Source organism: Thunnus albacares, chromosome 5 (assembly GCF_914725855.1).
Source record: "Thunnus albacares chromosome 5, fThuAlb1.1, whole genome shotgun sequence".
Lineage (NCBI taxonomy): Eukaryota > Metazoa > Chordata > Actinopteri > Scombriformes > Scombridae > Thunnus > Thunnus albacares.
This window is the reverse complement of record NC_058110.1, coordinates 30,118,552-30,141,058: the sequence shown is the minus strand read 5'-3', so window position 1 is coordinate 30,141,058 and position 22,507 is coordinate 30,118,552. Positions and strand designations below refer to the sequence as shown.

At 38.9% G+C, this 22,507-nt stretch overlaps 2 protein-coding genes across 4 annotated transcripts in view; one reads left to right on the top strand and one right to left on the bottom strand.

The window, feature by feature from the left end:
• The window catches only part of spryd3 (SPRY domain containing 3), a 64,350-nt gene extending 56,969 nt beyond the window's left edge, over positions 1 to 7,381 (bottom strand). The window contains exons 1-2 of one of the 2 annotated variants that reach the window (XM_044351866.1): positions 7,259 to 7,381; positions 1,679 to 1,806 (exon numbers count right to left, since the gene is read on the bottom strand). In XM_044351866.1, the coding sequence (XP_044207801.1) occupies positions 1,679 to 1,806 (128 nt within the window). In that variant the 5' untranslated portion in view covers positions 7,259 to 7,381. The remainder of the gene's footprint in view (positions 1 to 1,678; positions 1,807 to 7,258) is intronic. The other variant, XM_044351865.1, reaches the window with a different exon arrangement.
• A 181-nt stretch (positions 7,382 to 7,562) lies between these two features.
• igfbp6b (insulin-like growth factor binding protein 6b) lies at positions 7,563 to 16,396 on the top strand. 2 transcript variants are annotated; one of them, XM_044352917.1, is made up of 5 exons: positions 7,563 to 7,676; positions 12,697 to 13,208; positions 14,184 to 14,218; positions 14,995 to 15,114; positions 15,495 to 16,396. In XM_044352917.1, the coding sequence occupies exons 2-5, from the start codon at positions 12,872 to 12,874 to the stop codon at positions 15,606 to 15,608; spliced, it is 606 nt and encodes a 201-aa protein (XP_044208852.1). In that variant the 5' UTR covers positions 7,563 to 7,676; positions 12,697 to 12,871; the 3' UTR covers positions 15,609 to 16,396. The 2 variants fall into 2 exon arrangements, with proteins under 2 accessions (XP_044208852.1, XP_044208851.1); XM_044352916.1 differs by lacking the exon at positions 7,563 to 7,676 and having other exon boundaries at positions 11,021 to 13,208.
• The last annotated feature ends 6,111 nt before the right edge of the window (positions 16,397 to 22,507 follow it).

Sequence of the window (22,507 nt, the reverse complement as noted above, 5' to 3'; positions counted from 1 at the left end):
CTACAGGGAATAAATTACAGGTTAACAGTAGGACTCACAATCAGAAACACACCTCAAAACAACCTCTTCAATCTTTGGATCGAAAGATTGTCGAAACACTATCAACATAATATGTGCAGATGCAAATGAGACATAATGTGCATCCCAGACAATGAAACCTGATTACAACTGCTCCTCAGCCACGTGATTAGACGATGATATATCAAATGACAGGCATGTGATTATTGGCTGTTACTGTTAAACATACAGTATGAGCATGTGTGTTTTGTTATGGAAGGGAAACCTGGAGACACACGAGGACAAACACATTTTCACAATGACATTTTGGCATGTCACGGCAGGAAAAGGAATGATGACTGAATTCCACTTAGTTGCTTCGATTTCAGGGTTCTGGTATTATGCTTGTTGGTCCAGTGTCATGCTGTCATGACTTACTGGGACACTTGAGTAATGTCTGTTACTTTCAAACCCTTGCCAAAAAAGTTCTCACAATGCTAAATTAAGCCTATCACCGCCAGGTAAATATCTCTATTTCACAGTTATATGGAGTTTTTAAAATCTGGTGTCTGGTATGACATTCCCGCTCTGCTCTACAGGCAGAGCGAGCACATGCTAAAATAATTTAATCGTGTGGCTCTTCTAGACTTTCCAAATGTTATCGGACTGAAAGGATCAAATTCTAATAGTGAAACAAGTCATTTTGTGGGGATTGTGTGACGCTCAAAACACCGCTTTACAGCCACAACAGTAGCGACGGAGTACGCTATGGCGGAGCCATACATGTTGTAGCCTAAGTACATGTTGACTGTGTTTTTGTAATTACTGTCACTGCCAGAAGGGGTCACAAAAGTCCTGCACACCAGCTTTAACATTATTCACCTGTGCTTGTCCTACTATGACGAGGTCTGTGAAAAAGGTCGACTGGAGCTTCTGAACCATTGGATCAGTATTGTTGTGCGTTACATGTTTTGCACAGTATTAAGTAGCCAAATCAAATCGCTAGAATAAAGAATCCATTGCTTTTGTTACTTAACGTAGTCACTATATAACAGAAATTCATGGTAAGTATATGCCTCTGAGGTTCATAGTCAAACACAAGATTTTATTTACACTAAACTAATTGCAAAGGATCTACTGTAAACTTCCAGTATGGCTAGCATAGATTTTAAGGGGGAAATATAGTGTTTTTAAGGGTTTACCAGTCATTATCAGTGAATATCTTTCCAAGCACTGCTTCAGATACCTAAACTTGGGATATCTACCAATACCAGTGCTCTCTTTTTCCTCAAATCTCAATTCTGTACACTTCTCTACCTGGAACTCGTTGGGATCATTTTTATGAACGTTAATATGAGGCCAGGGATTGCTGTGGCGCTAAAAACCAAGTGGACGACCTGCCATGACTGAATGATTACCTGAAACACAGACTTATATAATAAAATAGTTGAAGACACTGTACTTAATGTGGATCAATCACATCATGGCCAATACCCAAACCCATCAAGTCAGTATCGTCACCAATATCATGCATCCCTAATTACAGCTACACACCAACGTGTAGGCAGAGAAACCAACACAATATCAACGGAAGCATCTTTTGAGATCAACTCTGATTCCCACAAAGCCACATAATCACTTCAGCTCAATCCCCACCAAGGTGAGTTTAAATCAGGCTGACCTGAGCGTGTCTCCGTCCTTCAGCAACCTCATGTATCGTTCCTGCGCCGGGCGTCCATCCCTAATGTCTTGGATTCGACGCCTCAAATTCAGGAGGCATCTGTGGTGTAGTACGTTGATGTCATCCATCTGAATGAAGAAACCATTAAGTTAGTAGTTAGTAGTAGGCAGGTTATGTCCACTGCTTTTATGTCCTTTCAACTTTTTGCCTGAACCTCAGAGAGATATGGTCAAATTTAAATAATTTATTTAAATTGTAACAATAACTTATTTCACCAGTCAATAGGAAAACTGTTAAACACAAAAACAAAAAGAGGAGCCACTAGATGGCAGAAGGGTACTTTACAACAACAGCTTGAGTTTCTTCACAGGATTAATCCTGATGGCTTTTTGGTGAGGAAACCAAGTTTAGGTGTTGCACTTTGTAAACGGTCCTTGCACACTCGTCCCACAGCCGGCTGTACATAGAGACCAGCAGTGTTATTAGTCCAGCTCGGAGGACGGTGAAAAATTAGGTTGTAGCTCGTTGTCTACCTCACTACGATAGGAAAGAGACGTTGTTTGTGTTGTAACAGCGTTTCGCTTATGAGTTACTGATCTGAGAAGTTCGAATCTTTCAATATATCTCCAACTTTACCGAAGTGTGTAGCATAGCCTAAAACTGTAGTTTTTCTGTTGTTTACAAAACTCACGAGGAAGACAAAATGTTGCCACACCGGTGACTTCAGGGAAGCAGGACGATTTTCTGTTCTGTTGCTTTTCCACCATCTCCAACTCCAGTAATGTCCATGGTGTCTTGAAAAGTAATGCAGCTGCAGGCTGCCGGTAAGCTACGCTGTCATTTGTAAGCTGTTGAATTCAGTGTTTGAATACTGCAGTAACAAAAGAAACGTTGAAAGTCATTTCATACGACACCACAGAGTCACTAAAACAAATACAGGTCGATGCTATCAATGTCTCGGCGGAGGCAGGAGGATTTTCTGTTCTGTTGCTTTCCCACCATGTCCGATTAAGGTAATGTCCATGTTGTCTTGAAAAGTAATCAGCTGCAGGCTGCCGGTAAGCTACGCTGTGTCGTCTCTGAAAGGCTTTTGTTGGGTTTTTTTTGTTCCGACACATGAAAGCAGGTGTGGGTGGAGAGAAAAACAAAGTTGAAGAATTGCCGATCCTTCTTTTGATTTCAAAGGTCCAAATCAAACACTCATTTCAACAGATTTTCAATTTAGAATCAACATCCTGACAGCCCTAACCAATACTATGTACCAACTACCCAGCTCCTCTCACACATGTTCTCCTCATTATTTTATACAATAGTAGCTTGAAAGTTTCTGATAAGTGAAACCTCTCATACATTTTCTGCTTAAGATGTGGCCATAACAAGAGAACTGAGGCAGGTTCACAATAACAACACTTGCAAGCATTATAATTCTATTGTTTTTAGATTGATACTGATTAAGACATTCTTGACTTCTTTGTTTTTTTCTCAGCAATTAAATTCACTGTTTATCCTGGGCACTGCTGTTGTAGTTAAATCTCTATGTCTCTTCATGGTTTGAAGGTTTGGAGGTGCTGGCTCCATCATACCAGGGGCTTGTTTCACCAAATTCGCAACATGAGCGTTAATTTTGAAGCATTTACCATATCCAAGGGAACACCATACTTGTGACTAATGCATGAGCATGTGAGAGGACCGTATGACTCAAATGACAATCATTTATGAAACAAGACGCTGGCACCATTCGCAACATACATGGAAGCAGTGCACGCTAATTGCTTTCAGGAAACATGCCCCGGTGCCATAAAACCAAGCCTTAAGGACTGTATTGTTAGATGTGTCAGCATATTTTAGATTACTAGGGAAGGGAAGAGTTCAATAAGAAGCATTTATGTCATTTGTAAGCTGATGAATTCAGTGTTTGAATACTGCAGTAACAAAAGAAACATTGAAAGTCATTTCATAAGACATCACAGAGTCACTAAATCAAATACAGGTCGATGCTATCAGTGTCTTGGCGGAGGCAGGAGGTTTTCTGTTCTGTTGCTTTCCCACCATGTCCGATTGAAGTAATTTCCATGTTTCTTGAAAAGTAATCAGCTGCAGGCTGCCGGTAAGCTACACTGTGTCGTCTCTGAAAGGCTTTTGTTGGGTTTTTTTTGTTCCGACACATGAAAGCAGGTGTGGGTGGAGAGAAAAACAAAGTTGAAGAATTGCCGATCCTACTTTTGATTTCAAAGGTCCAAATCAAACACTCATATTAATAGATTTTCAATTTAGAATCAACATCCTGACAGCCCTAACCAATACTATGTACCAACTACCCAGCTCCTCTCACACATGTTCTCCTCATTATTTTATACAATAGTAGCTTGAAAGTTTCTGATAAGTGAAACCTCTCATACATTTTCTGCTTAAGATGTGGCCATAACAAGAGAACTGAGGCAGGTTCACAATAACAACACTTGCAAGCATTATAATTCTATTGTTTTTAGATTGATACTGATTAAGACATTCTTGACTTCTTTGTTTTTTTCTCAGCAATTAAATTCACTGTTTATCCTGGGCACTGCTGTTGTAGTTAAATCTCTATGTCTCTTCATGGTTTGAAGGTTTGGAGGTGCTGGCTCCATCATACCAGGGGCTTGTTTCACCAAATTCGCAACATGCAAGCTGTGACTTGCAACATGAGCGTTAATTTTGAAGCATTTACCATATCCAAGGGAACACCATACTTGTGACTAATGCATGAGCATGTGAGAGGACCGTATGACTCAAATGACAATCATTTATGAAACAAGACGCTGGCACCATTCGCAACATACATGGAAGCAGTGCACGCTAATTGCTTTCAGGAAACATGCCCCGGTGCCATAAAACCAAGCCTTAAGGACTGTGTTGTTAGATGTGTCAGCATATTTTAGATTACTAGGGCAGGGAAGAATTCAATAAGAGGCATTTATGTCATTTGTAAGCTGATGAATTCAGTGTTTGAATACTGCAGTAACAAAACAAACATTGAAAGTCATTTCATAAGACACCACAGAGTGTCACAGACTAAAACAAATACAGGTCGATGTTATCAGTGTCTTGGCGGAGGCAGGAGGTTTTCTGTTCTGTTGCTTTGCCACCATGTCCGATTGAGGTAATTTCCATGTTTCTTGAAAAGTAATCAGCTGCAGGCTGCCGGTAAGCTACACTGTGTCGTCTCTGAAAGGCTTTTGTTGGGTTTTTTTTTGTTCCGACACATGAAAGTAGGTGTGGGTGGAGAGAAAAACAAAGTTGAAGAATTGCCGATCCTACTTTTGATTTCAAAGGTCCAAATCAAACACAAAAGAAACATTGAAAGTCATTTCATAAGACACCACAGAGTCACTAAATCAAATACAGGTCGATGCTATCAATGTCTCTGTGCACCCAGAAAAATGAATCTACTGGAACTTCTAAGATGATTATATTTGTTTACTGAATTTACTAAATAAGTCTTTGGCAATGTAAATTACTAATATGTTTAGGACTACAACTAATGATTATTTTCTCGATTATCAGACTATTTTTTTGATTTATAAAAATGTCATAAAATATTGAAAAATGCCCATCACAGTTCTCTTAAGCCCAAAGTGATGCCATCAAATTGCATATTTTATGCAACCAACAGTCAAAAAGCAAGTTTTATTCAGTTTATGATCAAATAAGACCAAGAAAGGCAGCAAATCCTCACAACTGAGATGTTGACAATGGAATATTTGGCAGTTTTGCTTGAAAAATGACTTTAACTTATCAATTACCTGTAATCAACCAATTGTTTCTTCTCTAGATACCTTACTTCAAAGGCAAAATCCATCCAAATCCAAAATCATTAAATGTTACTACTTCTGTAAACTTCATAAGTTGATAAAATAACTCATTTTTATAATGTATGTTCCTCTGCCAGTTTCTATTAAGTAGATATAGAATGAACACACAGCACAGCCAACATCAATATATAATTGAAGCTAAATACTGATACAAATTCCTTGTGTTTTATGATACTGTATTAATGTCACACAACCTGAAATAAGTACAGTATAATATCATATTTGTCATATTTTTAGCTCTCCTTACAGGTTCACCATTCATTTTTCATCCATACATGGTTTGATAGTCAACATGTAATGTAATTAAAAGTTGACATTGTTCTTTGCTGTATCCCCTTGCAGCGACGTGTGACAATGAAACATTATCTTTGTAAGAAGACACAGGTGGCCAACCCAAGAACACCAGCGGTGGAAGACGTATTCAGATTCTTTACTTAAGTAAAAGTACCAAAACAACAATGTAAAAAAACTCATTACAAGTAAAAGTCCTGCATGAAATATCCTACTTAAGTAAAAGTACATAAGTATTATGAGCTTGATGTAGTTAAAGTATTACAGTAAAAGTAGTGGTTTGGTTCCTCTGACTAATATATAATTACATATGACATCATTAGATGATTAATACTGAATCATCAGTGTTAGAGCAGCATGTTACTGTTGTAGCTGCTGGAGGTGGAGCTAGTTTCAACTACTTTATATACAGTTAGCTAGTTTAGTCCAGTGGTTCCCAACCTAGGGATCGGGCCCCTCCAAAGGGTCACCAGATAAATCTGAGGGGTCATGAGATGATTAATGGGAGAGGAAAGATGAAGTTCTGATACAAACATCTGTTTTCAGTTTTTGGACTTTTTCTCTAATCTTTGATTTGTGGTGAAATATTGGATCATTTGAACATTTATTGAGTCAAAAAAAAGTCAAAAAGGTTGGAAACCACTGGTTTCATCTTTAACAATGTGTTGTAAGCTTATTATATTATCCATTGTGCCAAATCTTCATCTGAAAAGTAACTAAAGCTTTTAAATAAATGTAGTGGAGTGGAAGTATAAAGTAGCATGAAATGGACATACTCAGCTATAGTACAAGTACCTCAAAATTGAATTGAAGTACAGTATCTGAATAAATGTACTTAGTTACTTCCACCCCTGAAGAACACAAACACATGACGCTGCAGGTATCAATAATCATTCTTTGCACTGATCTGATTGACAGTACTTTGACGTTGAGTGATGTCTTGATTGGGTGGACGAACACGTAAAATTCTTGAAACCTCATTCAGATATTTTGTTTCCGATGGCTTCAGGGAATAAAACATTCACTTATTGACGTTAAAACATAAGCTGTCAAACTGCCGTAACGACTGGGGGAAGTGGGCGTGCCGATGTTTACAGTTAACGCTATCCAGCTTTGCTTGCTAGCCACCTTGCTAACGGCAAAGCTAATTTGACGAGTTAAATCTAGCATTAAAGTTCAGACAGTTAACTGCTGCAACTGTAGTTTATCATAATGTACCACCTATTCTCAATTAAATGCCGTTATTAAGTCTTAGTTGTCCATTCGTCAGTTGGTGGAGACGCGGAGATGGACGTTAGCATCATAAGCGGCTAACAGCTAGTTTGTTGAAGCTGCGGTTAAGGCGTTGATCAAGAGGATGCATTACGACTGTTCCTGCGAGTAGAGAGCAGGAAACTGGTTTCTTACACGTATTGTTATCGATTAGCCAATCTCTTACCTGTTATCTACGCGGCTAATTACACAGACACTCGCTTTTGTCCATCAGCTCTCCATAGCTCCACATAAAAACTTTGGAAACTAGAGTTCGGCGCTCCCCAGTGACATCACACCCACGTTACTGCACCAGCCAATCGCGTCGAGTTTTGAGAAATGGTGACAAGCATTCAGCCAATCATGCCTCTTGGATTCTCTGTTTTTGTGTGTGTGTGTGTGTGTGTGTGTGTGTGTGTGTGTGTGTGTGTGTGTGTGTGTGTGTGTGCGTGCGCGCTTGCGCGTATGCGTGCGTGTTTGTTACCTCATTGGGACCTTTTCCGGTGTAAACACCGACCTTGTCGGGACCAGTAGTTCTCATGGGGACCAAAGCCCGGTCCTAATGAGGCAAAACCTCATTTCTGCGATCCTGGTCAAGGTTGGAGGTGAGGTGTTAAGGTTTAGGGGTTAGGGTTTGGGTTGGGCTGTCCACAGTGAATGTAAGCCAATGCAATGCCCTAACATGGATAGCTGTGCAAAGTGTGTGTGTGCGTGTGTCTGTGTGTGTGGGTCTGTCATAGGCTACTTTTGGGGACAAATTTCAGACTAAAGACCAGTTAATTGGGGACAGCTTGTCCAATTGGGAACAAAAGCTGTGTCCCCAATTGGGAAAATGCTGATTTTTGGGTCAGTGGTTAAGGTTAGGGTTAGGCAAGTAGTGGTTATGGTTAAGGCAAGTCTTCAGGAAATGAATGTAGGTCTATGCAATGTCCCCAAAAGTGACCAAGGACAAAATATGTGTGTGTGTGTGTGTGTGTGTGTGTGTGTGTGTGTGTGTGTGTGTGTGTGTGTGTGTGTGTGTGATGAGAATATCAGCTGCGTCTCTTAATGATCAATCATCCTAAAGGAAACCCATTTAAAGGAAACCAGCTTGTTTCCTGTGTCCGGTGAGTATCACAGTAGAACAGTGGTGAAAGAAGCATTCAGATCCTTTACTTCAATAAAAGTACCAATACAGCAATATAAAAATACTCCATTACAAGTAAAAGTCCTGCATGAAAAATCCTACTGAAGTAAAAGTATGTAAGTATCAGCAGCAAAATACAGTTAAAGTATTAAAGTATTAACGTACTGGTATTGTCCATCTGACCTGATATTTTATATATCAGATAGTTATACATCATCAGATTATGTTATATATATATGTATGTGTGTGTGTGTGTATATATATATATATATATAATATATATATATATATATATATATATATATATATATATATATATATATATATATATATATATATATATATATATATATAATAAGGTCCAACAGTCTGATTCCACTTTCATGTATGTGTGTGTGTGTGTGTGTGTGTGTGTATGTATTTATATTTATATTTATATTTATATTTATATTTATATTTATATTTATATTTATATTTATATTTATATATGGACCAGTGTGTAGGATTTAGTGGCATCTAGTGGTGATATTACAGATTGCAACCAATTGAATACCCTCCCCCTCCCCTTATTAGCATGTAGGAGAACCTGCGGTTGCCACAAAACTTGCAAAAAACATTAAAGGCCCTCTCTAGAGCCAGTGTTTGGTTTGTCCATTCTGGGCTACCATAGAAACATGGTGGTGCAACATGGCAGGCTCCGTGGAAGAGGACCCACTCCCTATGTAGATGTAAATAGCTCATTTTAAGGTAACGAAAACACAGCAATTGTTATTTGCAGGTGATTATACACTAATTAAAACAAGAATTATGAATATCATATTCCATTTCTGTCAAGTCCGTTCTGCTGGATGCCACTGAATTCTGCACACTGCACCTTTAAATAAAAGTAGTGGTTTGGTTCCTCTGACTGATATATTATTATATATGACATCATTAGATTATTAATACTGAAGCATCAGTGTTAGAGCAGCATGTTGCTGTTGTAGCTGCTGGAGATGGAGCTAGTTTCAACTACTTTATATACAGTTAGCTAGTTTAGTCCAGTGGATCCCAACCTAGGGGTCGATCCCCTCTAAAGGGTCAGCAGATAAATCTGAGGGGTCGTGAGATGATTAATGGGAGAGGAAAGAAGAAAAAACAAAGTTCTGATACACAAATCTGTTTCCAGTTTTTGGACTTTTTCTCTAAACTTTGATTTGTGGTGAAATATTGGATCATTTGAACATTTATTGAAATGAAACCATGTGAGAAGTTTAGAGGGAAAAGTCACTATTTGGTGGAGCTGTTAACAACTCATAGACATGTGAAATGTGACCCCGACTACACACTGCTTTTTGTAAGACGTCAAAAGTGTATTTTAAAAGCTTGTTATATTATCCATTGTGTCAAATCTTCATCTGATAAGTGACTAAAGCTGTCAAATAAACGTAGTGGAGTAGAAAGTACAATATTTCCCTCTGAAATGAAGAGGAGTGGAAGTATAAAGTAGCAAAAAATAGACAAGTAAAGTACAAGTATTTCAAAATTGTACAGTGTGTTTAATGATCCTAAACTGAAATAACACCAAGTCTTAAAGCTGCTTAAAAATGTGCACCAAAGTAGGCAGGTGGTCAGCCTAACAAGAGGGTCAGAGGATACCATTCCAGCACTGTGTGGACTCTGGTTGCTATGTTGAAAGAAGAAGTGACTCTCTGAGCCAGCTGGGATAGACCTGAGCCGGGGAGGCAGAGAGGAGGAAGAAACAGAGGAAGAAATGTGTGTGGCTGGATGAGGAAAAAGACGAATAATCCAGGGGAATGTGGAAAAGAGAGCCCTCATTGGTCTGGCGTGTGTGTTGGAACATTCTCCTGATATGTGGAACAGACTAGTGCTGTAGCTTGCAAGCTGATGGGAACACGAGACGGCAGGTGATTTCTGCTCTCCTTGCCAAGATTCATCAGAACAACAGGCTGCTGATGGCAAGGCAGATTTTGGCCTCATGTAGCCCTGAATTCCAGCAAGTACAAGCCAGTGGGTATGTCTGTGTGCCCTGTCATGTCTGTACTACTACTTCGGGACACACACAGTACATTGTGCACATGTTTATAAATGTCTCAAGGCCATGTCCTGGACACAAACTTACTCTAAAGGTGGAGTAATGCCAAGGCAGCAGTGTTAAAGGATAGGTTCACACTTTTTTTTAAAGTCTGTCTTAAAACAAATCAGGTGCCCAAACGAACTCTGAAAGAGGTTTTCCTCGCTGTAATCATTCCTCCTGTTCATACTGGCTATTAAAAGATTCCCTTCAAATGTGCTTTCAATATAAGTGATGGAGGCCAAAATCCACAGTGTGTCCACACAGTCATTTTCTGTGCAAAAATGCATTTAAAAGTTTATTTGAAGCTTATATGAGGCCTCAGCAGTCTGAGTTAGTCACATCAAGTGGATATCTGCCACATTTACAGTCTTTTTAGCATCAAATTCCCTCTTTGTGTTTCCTCAGACAGTGTTGAGCTGTGGTGGAAGTATAGTAACAAAAAGAGAGACTTTGGCACTAAAAAGACTGTAACGTTGAAAGATATCTACCTGATTTGACTCATTTGGACGGAAGAAGCTTCATATTAGCTTCAGATAAACTTTTAAATACATTTTTGCACAGAAGGAAGCTTTTGTCCCCCATCACTTACATTGAAAGTGTATTATAAAAGGATCTTCTAATAGTCAGTATGAACAGAAGGAATGATTACGGCAAGAAAAACCTACTTCAGTGTTCATTTGGGCTCCTCACTGTTGTTTTAAGACAGACTTCAAAAAAAAAATTGTGAACCTGCCCTTTAATTCAATATCCTCATTCTGTTTATGCTCTGTGTGTGTCATGTTCATGTTGCATCTGTTTACAGAGCACCCATGGCAGCAACGCAATGTCAGATAACACAGGATACAATGGGACTCTAGATAAGACAGGAATTCCTCAACACTCTACCTACTGATGATCTTCATGTGCAGACTATTTACTTTGCTTTCACTTTCTCTGTTTACACATACAGTATTTACAGTCTGACGTTAATATTTATTCTCTGCATGTTGTTAATCAGCGGCAAAAAAAATAGAACATTAACTAAAATATTTTCCCTTAAATAGATTTGCTGTTACTGCAAATTTTACTGTGGTTTTTAATATAAAACACTCTTATAAATTATTCAAGTAATCGCTAATTTCTTTTCACTAAATCACTAAAACAGGTACCAGAGTAGCTGCAAAGTTACCTTCTGCATCTGTCTTGAAGAGTAAAAGAATGATGCCTTGTACATTTTAATTGAACAACATCATCTCTATACACCAACAACTTGTATTTATCACAAAAGTAACACAGGCATGACAGTTTAATTATGTCAGAAGCTAGCGTTGTGCGTCGAGTAGAAAAACGTGAAGTGCTCAGTAGTGATCTTTTGAAGATTGCACTCGTGTAGAAAATCCTAACTGGCTGAGTGGAGCGATGGATTGCATTATTAGCAGTTTGGCTCGGGCTGGTCGATGTGCATTCCTGCAAAAGCGAGTCCTCCTCCTAATTATCCAGATGATTACTCTTCCAATTCAAACAACTGGCGAGCAATAACCTCCTCTGCCCTCACACTTCAACATGTGACACGATGCATGAAGTCAGTTAATATCTCAAATGTAATCTAGAAGTTCACTGGTTTATTAAAGACCGGATTGGCACTCGGCACTGATTTGATTAAAGTGAGGCACAGATTGAGTCGGGTGCGTGGCACATAAAGTCATCTTCAGTATGTTACACATCTGTTTTGTAATATACAAACATTACTACAGTGCCTTCAGGAGGTCACTAACTTAATTTTATGACTGATGTCTGTAATTTGACAAAAAGACAGAGTATCTCAGCTGTGGAATTCAGCTTGAGGATTACATGTTTGTACAGGAAATATTCTCGGTCATAACCTCGTACAGGATTCGAGCAGGAGGAATCACACAGCTGTGCATTTGTTGTAGCGAATGGCATTGCAGTGGCGACGCTGATGGAGACACATATATATACGTTTGTATTTGTTACCATGGCAAATATTATCCCCGAAAAGGTCTCTGACATTGGAAAGAAAGTGCAAATAGCTGACTACTACTGTGTATGCATGTGTAATGTATAAGATAAGTGTAAGATGAAGGACTAGATGTATGTGTTAGTATATAACAGGAAAGGGTGGGGAGATTTTGATAATTTCTGAAAGGAACATAATCCACCCCCCACTTGCTCTCTCCCTCCCTGCCACCTCCCTCTCTCTCTCTCTCTCTCCCTCTCTCTCTCTCTCTCTCTCTCCCTCTCCCTCTCTCTCTCTCCCTCTCTCTGAGTCCCAGCCCCTGAAGGTGTCATAACTGTGCTCTCTCTCTCTCTCTTCCTGTCTCTCTCTCACTCACTCACTCTCTATCACCGCCTTTCAGATCTTTAAAAGCTGGTGCTTTGCTGTGTCTCTCTCGATCTCCATTTGTCTCCTCTGGCACTGCAGGGGACTCAACCGGCAAAGCACCAAGGAAAGCTACTGTATAGAAACGGGAAGAAGACTGAGGAAAGGGGAGAGAAAGGGAGGGAGAGTGAGAGAGAAATATACATCCAGAAATAGCATCAGCCACATTTAACTGACAGAGAGTGACAGTGTGGAGAACCTGAGACCTGGACAGAAAATGCCTATCCTTTCTAACTTAACAACCGTTGTTTTGTTGCTGATTGCTCACTGCGGATCATGGACCGGGGCAAACCGCTTGGGCACCTTCAAGGTCTGTCCCTCCTGCAGGGATCCACTGGGGGCAGGTCGGCCCCCCAGGGACCATAATGTTGCCGGCAGCACGTCAGTGTTGGCCCAGGGAGAGCCCTGTGGTGTGTACACCCTGAGCTGTGCCAAGGGGCTCCGCTGTGTTCCCCCACCAAGGGAGCACAGCCCCCTCCAGGCTCTGTTGCAGGGAAGGGGCATTTGCGCCAAGCACAGCAGGACTAGTCCCACTGAGAGGCCCCACCCCACAGGTAAGATACTGTATACACACACACACACGTGCATGAAATCACATATGCACACGTACATGCATGCACCTACAAATGCACACAGACACATGCATGGACACTGCAGGTAGGCTTGACATGTACAGTGGTATATTGAAGATATTGTGACAGCCACCAAAGATAATTGTGCATACAGTGTGCCTCCTGTATTGCTGTGAATTGCATGTGATGCTGTGTCACTCACCAACAAAAAGGAAAGGCCAATTAGTGTGTGACATTTAAGCCTGGATGCATTTTGTGCACCACAGATGAATTTGCAAACCTCTAGCATTCAGTACTGCTCTGCAGTGCCTCTGGAGTCACTGTGATAAAAATGTCATTTGTCATTACAGTCCTGTTGTAAAGGACTGTAATTTGTTAATCAGAAATGATGGCGAATCACCAAAAGCACAGGGGTTATTTATGAAATGCATTCAGTGAGCTTTTTATTTAGTCTTGGGGGTGTTGCGACAGTCTAGAAGTAAAGATGCATATACCTGCTTCCATATGATTTGTACAGTGTTAAATATTCGTCCATTTCAATGACAGAGTGCATGACAATGATCTGTCCTACAAGTCAGCCTTTCTGTAGAGAATTTAGAATGAATGTGAAACTGTCACAGTGTCACCTACATCCTGATCGAGCTGCTTTTTATTGCAGTGATCTCCATCTACTGTTCAAACTGAGATACTGCGATTACCAATCTGAAAAGGAAATATACTGATGGAAATTAGGTCTCTCATTGAATGACCACCCTCAGATAGATCTCAGTCTGGGAGACTGTTTTGTAATGTTTTATGCAGAAAGATGCAAATATATACATATATATATACCAAAGTCTTAATATTATGCGGTATATGGAGTGTATATTGTACAATTTGACATTGGATGTGGTTCGATGTTAATGGCCACATTGCTTTAATATCACAATCTCATGCCGGTGTGTCATTTCCTCTCAGGTCCCCATCCCTCACACAGTGGTGACATTGAAAAAGTAAGTTCATGTTCTTATTTTACAGTCTTTAATGAGAGAAGAGAACAAATCCTCACCTAAATGACATGAAATTCTGAGATGTTTAAAGCCTTTTATGTAATAAGATTGCATTAATACACGTCATATGTGATGGAGAGGGTTGTATATCGAGCTGCATTGCATTATAGAGGGTTATTACCATCCTCTGCTGTTTTGGGTGTTGCAGTGGCATGTACACACACGGCTCTGAAGCCATGCATTATGGTGCATGATGTGTGTGCTGCTATGCGGCAGAACTAATTGACCATGATGAGAATCAGGAAAGTTTCAAGTCGGCCGCTGCCGCCACAGATTTCTCACTTTGCGAGCCGGTTGATCCGCAGCATTTGAACAAATATGTGTGTGTGTGATCACAATAGTCACATCATTGATCAAGATCACATAGTTTAATTTCACAAAGTGACACACAAAAAAAAAAAAAACGCACAGTCACTTCAAACCATTCAGTGACCTGAAAAGCAAAAGCAATTGTGTAACAATATGGTTATATAATGTTATACAATATGTGACATCTGATATATATAAATATACATATTCCCTGCTTCTGGCTGTAATGCTGCATCACTGTAGCTAATCCTGTGTGATTTCCATCGACATGTGTTGTGATCAAAGAGACTTTCTTGCCAACATAATCACCTGAGGGGAGATAGCAGCCACTCTCTCCTCAGATGAAGACAGGTTCTCTTGGCTTTGCCTCTGGTGATGTTTGAAGTCACACTCTGCGTTGCTGTTTTCAGGCACCCTGCCGCAAACTGCTCAATAGTGTCCTGAGAGGTCTCGAGCTGACGATCTTCCAGTCTGACCGTGACATCTATATACCCAACTGTGACACTCGTGGGTTCTACAGGAAAAAGCAGGTAGAGTATTACCTGAATCGTCATAAAACACATAAAACTGTAACTTTGTTTGCTTTAAGATGTTATGTGATGTGAAAATGTCTCACTGTATGTGTACCTGAGATTGTGAGAGCTGTACTCTACTGCAGCTTTCTATCGGTGCATCCGGAGATTTGTCTGTGTGACCATAGGGGGCTGAGAATAAACTGACACTTTTCTCTCTGAGCCTCTCAGCTGTGGGCTCAGAGAATCAGTACTGCGCTATGATGACATATCATTTTCTCTCTCTCTTCCTCTCTCACCACCTTTCCCCCACTCTCCCACTCAATCTCCGCCCTCTCTCCCTTTCAAAATCTCCCTCTCTCTCTCTCTCTCTCTTGTCTTTTAATCTCTACACACAGTGCCGCTCCTCCAAGGGCATGCAGCGTGGCCATTGCTGGTGCGTGGATGAGCTCGGCACGCCCGTGCCCTCACATGCCAGCGAAGATGGCACTTTACCGTGCGATGGGGAGTGAGAGATGAGTCTGTCCTATTGCTCTGAGCCTGGAGGAAGAGGAGAAGGAGGAGGCGGTGGAGGAGGAGCAGGAGCACAGGGAGAGGGGGTGGCTTTAGCATGTGCTAGACACTGCCTGGACAGGAGGTAGCAGGGATAAACCACTTCCTATGGAAAATACACACCAGTTAATGTCCTCTCTAGAAGCAAGACACACACACTCACAGTCCAGCAGCGACAACAATAACATCTGCCTGAATGTTCAACAGTTGCAGCAACGTCCTCTGCGTCGTCTGGTGACATGCTGCATGCTCACATTAATGCTCCGTGAACTGCCTCAGTGATCCAAGCGGTATTACTCTGAATGATCTCTATATTCCCTGGCTCTTGTCCTGGCTTTCTGGTAGATTTCTGTTTTCCTTTTTACTTTAGGATAGCTGACACTGCCTGTGTTTGTTCTGATCTCAGTGGGCTGAAATACTGTTACGCAGGTGATGTGACACAAATGTTTGAAAAACGTGTCTCCCTCACCGTCCTCTCTCCCTCTCTCCAAAGATACACTGATATCAATATACCTAATTGACAGAAATATTTCTTTTTCTATTAATTTATTTTTGAGTCTGTATTTCCATCAAGTACTGCTTGAATCTTACAGTATCTTATATATATGTCAAGTCAGAAAAAATAGTCATACGAAAAATGATCCTGGATGCTTCTGTTCATTTTATTTGTCAAAATGGCGTTTTGACTGCTTATTAGTTGATTGTTTGTACATATGTTCGAATTTTGTGGTCGACTGTGTGTTCTGAAGTGGCAGACAAAAAGCTTACGGCTGTTACCCTTTTCAAAAAGTTGTAAGGCATATTTTTATACACGTCAATATAATATTTTATATATGAATTGTTGGTTTATTTAATGAACTACAGTACAATGCCATGTATTTTTATATTGTCAGCAGTTTCTTATTTAAAGACAGAGATTATTTTATTTCATGTTAGGGGAAGTGTTGTGCTTTAAAGGCACCTTTATGGCAAAACTCATCACATTCATCAGAGCTCTATTCAACTGCTGTACATCTTATGGTTATATCTCATGTTTTTATTTCCTTCTTATTTATGCTTTGTTTATTTGAGAATTGAGAATGTCCATGTTACTATTATGTTTTATTTTGGCACATCATACTATAAATTCTGATTTCAATAGAGGGAAAAAAAAAAAAAGATCAAATTTGTTATTGTTATAGTATGTCTTTCCCGAGTCCTTGCAAAAGTCATGAAAATGTGTGCTATTAAAGTGTGATTAGAATTTATCTATTTCTGACCAATCTTGTTGTGCCAATGTGTGTGCCGTGATGATAGGTCCATGCACAAAGGACCTGTAAGATTTGCAAATATGAAAATAAAACATAATGATAATAAAAATGGAGAAGAATAAAACATATATTAATATAAAAAAACAGGTGTTGAGTGTGTTCTTGTCATGAAATGCAGTTGATCATGTAGAGAAAGAAGTATTTAAATCCTTTAGTAAGTAAGTAAAAGAACTGAAAATACTGTAAAAATACTCCATTACAAGTAAAAGTCCTGCATTTGAAATCTTTTTTTAAGGAAAATTACATAAGTATCATCACAATGTACTTAAAGTATCACAAATAGAGGCACTAAATGAATTTTATAGCTTATAATATTGTATATATTATTATTGTTGATGCAGCATTTTAATGTTGTAGTTGCTTATTTTATAAACTGTTGGAAAATTTAATTTATAACTATGTATTATGTTTTATAAGATGCTCACATGTTTTGTATGTAAAATATTAATCTCTGAAGTACAATATAGTAACTGTTGCTGTTAAATAAATGTAGTACAGTAGTAATTTCCTTCTGTAAAGAAGTGGAGTAGAAGTATAAAGTCACATATTTAAAATATTCAAGTAAAATACAAATACTTCAAATTTGTCTTTAAGTACAGAACTTAAGCCAGTGTACTTAGTTACTTTCCTCCAACAGGTACAATGAATATAGGGATTAGGGTGTTTGTGAGGAATTGTAATGATGTTGCAGTTGATGGAAGAGGAACATAAGAATTATATATATAATAATAATGATGGTGATGTTTTTAACCTTTATTTTAACCTTAAAATACATATTTCTCCAGAGTGTCTTGGTCCAGATGTTACAGCAGTGCGTTACAGACAACAAATCCAGAGGTGGAAAGTAATTATACATTTACTAAAGTTTTGAGGCACTTTATTTGAATACTTTAATTTTATTCTACTTTATTTTTACAGATTAACACTGTACATACAAAACATGTGATCATCTTATAAAACATGATACATAGCTAAATATTAAATTGCCCAACAGTTTATAAAATCAACCACAGCAAACTGCAACATGTGAAAGCATGTAATAATAATAATAATAATAATACATTATAAACTATAACATGAACTATTCTGCATTATGATTTCTTCTACTTTTGATACTTTAAGTACATTTTCCTTTACTTTTTATAGTTTGGTAATGATACTTTTACTTATATAAAGGATTTAAAAACTTCTTCCATCAATGTACAAGTCAGAATTAAACAGAAATGTGATTATAAAATCATGAAGAAAATTTCTAATACAATCATATAAGACATTCAATCATAGAAACAACCTAACATGGCATTCTAAAAACAACCCAGTAGCCATCTAAAAACCATAATAAATCAGTACTATTGGCAGAGGAAGAGGAGAGAGAGAGCAATGTCAGATTTAATTGCATAATTAAATCATTGACGTCTCCTACTTCACTGTAAAGTCCAGTTTCCACATCACACTTGTGCTTGAGTTGCATATTGGACCACAACTGGCTCCAAACTGGTTGTGATGTCACAAATCCTGCTCAAAGCTACATGTCTTAAACTCAGATTTAAGGTGAGGACAGAGAAACTTTCCTTTTTTTAGCAGATAAATGTGAAAACATCCTTCTAGTGTCAAACTCTGCACATTTAAGCTCAAACATCCGACTAAAGTAACGACAAGTAAAACACATTTATGAGTGGAGGGGGACTTAAAATATTTCTAAGAAGAAATGTGCTAAACTGTTTTGCCAGAATGGTGACAACTGTTATGAAGATGGTGATTAAGTGTGATACTAAATCAGTTGCAGGAAGACAAGAAAGATGAAAGATAAAGATGAAAATTCTTGATTTCCTACAGGCGTGAGTTTCATTAACAAAAACAAACAAGTACATCTTTTTTTTTTTTTTTGGACGCTCCTGCACAGTCACTCTGAACACTTGGACGCTGTGTTTCCATCCAGCCAAAAAAAAAAATACAGTATATGAGGGTTCCTCTGAATCATCACCAGCATATGAGCAGGTTACTGTGTATAACCGAGCCTCGGTTTGAAGCTTTATACTCTTATCCATTAGCTGTGGCTGTGAGAAACCCCTCTGCAGTCACAGTTAGCAGTTGCCAGCAGTGAAACAGAAATTACACATTAGAGCACATTAGAGTCATGCTGCTTTTCTGCCATTACTAGGCACATAAAGGATAATTTTCTCCTGCTTCTCCACACAGGGCCTCGATACATGCCTGTTTCCAAGGTAACAGCATAGAATATCCCATTTGTCCATGCGTAATATGAAACGAAGGCCTTGCAGAAAATAAAGGAGGAAGCATGATCCTTTGTAGAAATCACTCCACCACACGTCCTACTTCTCTATCTAGGGTGGTGGTTGCGATTGCTATTCTTGGAGATTCTTCTGTGCATTGAGCATGAGATGAAGCCGATGATACGTATGTAAAGCATAACACAATATATCCATCTACTGTTTTGTATCGCTCTATTAAAAATTGTAATGGGAGTAAAAACAGCATGTGTCTATTTTAAAATGAAACAGTTAATTCTCTGGGACAAAGTTTAGAGAATGTCTTTATGTTAAAGCAGATAATTGGCAGAAACTACAAATTATGTTTTACTTGGTCTTTTTAGTGTAATATCTTGCACTTATTTTGTCCAAATGAGGGATGTTCCCATTATGAATGGACATATATGTAAAAAATAGATAGAAATGTATGTGAGAAAGAGTGGAAACACAGTGCTGCATTCATTGCATACTGAAAAAGATGGAACTCCTATTACAAAGGGAACGTAAATGGGTCTTCAATTTGGAATATAGGCTAATATTATATTTCCATACAGTCACATACAAAACCAATCTCCTATCTCATCGATGACGAAGTGGTCGTTGGGTGTACAGAGACGTTTCTGTGCTATACCAGAAAATATTGATACTGTTTTAGTTGTGTTGTGTTGACAGTAGTTGTTTAATTTTTCGTTTGTTTGTTTTGTTTTGTTTTATTGAAATAAGTGATTAACAGGACATACAAGATTTGACAACGTGATGCAAGGAGAGACGTACAACAATAAAATACAAACAGACTTACATATTCAACAGGAGGCTAATGATGGAACGAAGACGAAACAAATGACAAGAGACAAAAATATATAAAAAATGAACAGAAAGAGACAAAAACAAAACAATGTGTGGTAGTTTCGAGTGTTCTGGCGCCAGCAGCAGGTATCAGTTGAACATCCTGCTTCTGTAGCAACCCCTACTGGCAGTTGTAACTGTAACTGCTGCTTAAACGCTCTACACTTCTAATAAGTGTGGCTCAACAGAAATTAAAGTGTCGCACGACGTTTTCAATTTATACTTTGGTGAAAGGTTACGAGCTCGCTAAACTAATTAAACAAGGACGTTAGAAGTTATCTTAAGTTACAGACCGAAATAAGGAAGTTCAGTGAAAACTATAATCTCCATGGCAACGTTAGTAACATTACCCAATCACACTGTGCGACAAAATATGACAAAATACGATGGTGTCGGCGACATGACAAAATTCTTCAGGTGCACGACATGAAAGAAAGTGTCAAGCAACTCTTTTTTCTGTAGAAAATACGTCATTTCTGTCGAGCAACACTTATGAAAAGTCTCAAACGACCCACCATAAATCAGCCTTAACTGCTGCTTAAGAGCAGTTTGGGGAATCTACAGCCTTTTTCTCAGTTTTCTCTAGCTGTAGGGCACCAATTTAAAAAATAACCGCACATTTCTACGACATAGGTGACGTAATTCTAATAGAAATCATCATATTCACAGCAGTGGATTTTCCGTTTAACTGACAACGTTACAGCCACCATTTTGTCAGATCTGTGACTCAGCAAATATTGACCGTAAACTTTTATCTAACTACTCTGCACATTCCCTCGTTACAACATTACCTGTACGTTCTCTTTCATTACAGCTGTTTTGTGATTGTTAATATGTGAGTTTCAGTTTTTATATGATCAGCTTACTGCTAACCAAGCTAGCCACTTTACTAAGCTAGCTATCTTGAGCCAATGTTCTGCGAATGCAACACTCTTATGCCAGGTTCAGACTACATGATATTTTTGTCTGATAAGATGTCACTGTGTCAAATAAGATGATTATAGAGTCATAAATTCTTGCCATCACTTGGCCAGGAGACACGTTGGTACCCGACCAATCATAGCTTGCTAGCTTCACGACTCACGTGATGCATGGATGTATTAAGGAGAACTGGATACTGGACTCAATGATTCCAGTAGAAGATTCCTATGAAAGTTGCTCAGTGGGGCATCAAGCCAAGAAATTAGCTTCCCGCTGTAACGAAATTAACAGAATGTTGCTCACACTTCCTTGATTTTCGGGCCCATAGAGCATGTGCACGAGACTTCCGGCTAATTAGCGGTGTCTGTTCGCTCACTTGAATGGGGATAAAGTAATTAATTGTGCAGCTGTTCTTCACTTTCGAAATGTTTTTGGACCCAGTGGATCAAATCCTGATTGTAAAATAAATCATTTCCCGGGGGTTTGATGCTCACAAAAATATATTCACTGTTTTACAACTGCTCCTTTTCCAATGAATTGACTTGACGGACCTGGAAGTCGGAATTACACGGTTTGGCCACTATGTCAAATTGGCTTCACAGCCCGGCGCTCTTCCAGGGGGCTTGGCATGATGTCATCGAAGAGGTGCCAGGGACTGACTTGCTATGAAACACCACTGAGATCACTATTCACTTGCTGAAAATGGCGCTAGAAGCAGGCGAATAATGATCCTTTTGGCATTCCATATAAATAACAATCAATTGTCACGTCCAATGCCTATTTTCAGTCCTGACAGTCGGGCTATCATCAGGCTGATATCGTGTAGTCTGAACCTGCCATTAAGTAACTGTTGAATTACCATTGGGCTGACTGTATTTTACTCATTTTACTTTACTTTTACTCTTGTGGACTCTTAACTGTCTTAAAACAACAGTCAGGAGCCCGTATGAACATTGAAACAGGTTTTTCTCGCAGTAATCATTCCTCCTGTTCATACTGACTAGTAGAAAATCCCTTTATAATGCATTTACAATGTAAGTGATGGGGGACAAACTCCACAATATGATATGAGGATTCACTTGTCTGAGTTAGTCAAATAAAGTGGATATCTGTCACAGTTACAGCCTCTTTAGTAAAAAAAAACGTCCTCTTTGCGTCTCAACGGACAGTATTTTCCTGTTCAGCTGCAGTGGAAGAATATTAACAAAAAGAGGCACAAACAGCCTGTAACTCTGAGTGATATTGACTTGATTTGACTAATTTGGATGCTGAAGCTTCATATTAGCTTCAGATAAACTTTTAAATACATTTTTGCACAGAAGGAGGGCTGTGGATTTTGTCCTCCATCACTTACATTGTAAGTGCATTATGAAGGGATCTTCTAATGGTCAGTATGAACAGGAGGAACTATTACAACAAGAAAAACATGTGTCAGTGTTCATTTGGGCTCCTGACTGTTGACTTATACTTTTGTGAATGCAGTTTCCTTACTGCATTAATCCATTTTTACAA

Excerpts from the sequence above, each read along its gene's own strand:
- igfbp6b (XM_044352917.1), top strand. The coding sequence starts at position 12,872 with ATGCCTATCCTTTCTAACTTAACAACCGTTGTTTTGTTGCTGATTGCT. Across the intron at positions 13,209-14,183 it reads TGAGAGGCCCCACCCCACAG|GTCCCCATCCCTCACACAGT; the intron begins GTAAGATACTGT and ends ATTTCCTCTCAG. Across the intron at positions 14,219-14,994 it reads ACAGTGGTGACATTGAAAAA|GCACCCTGCCGCAAACTGCT; the intron begins GTAAGTTCATGT and ends TGCTGTTTTCAG.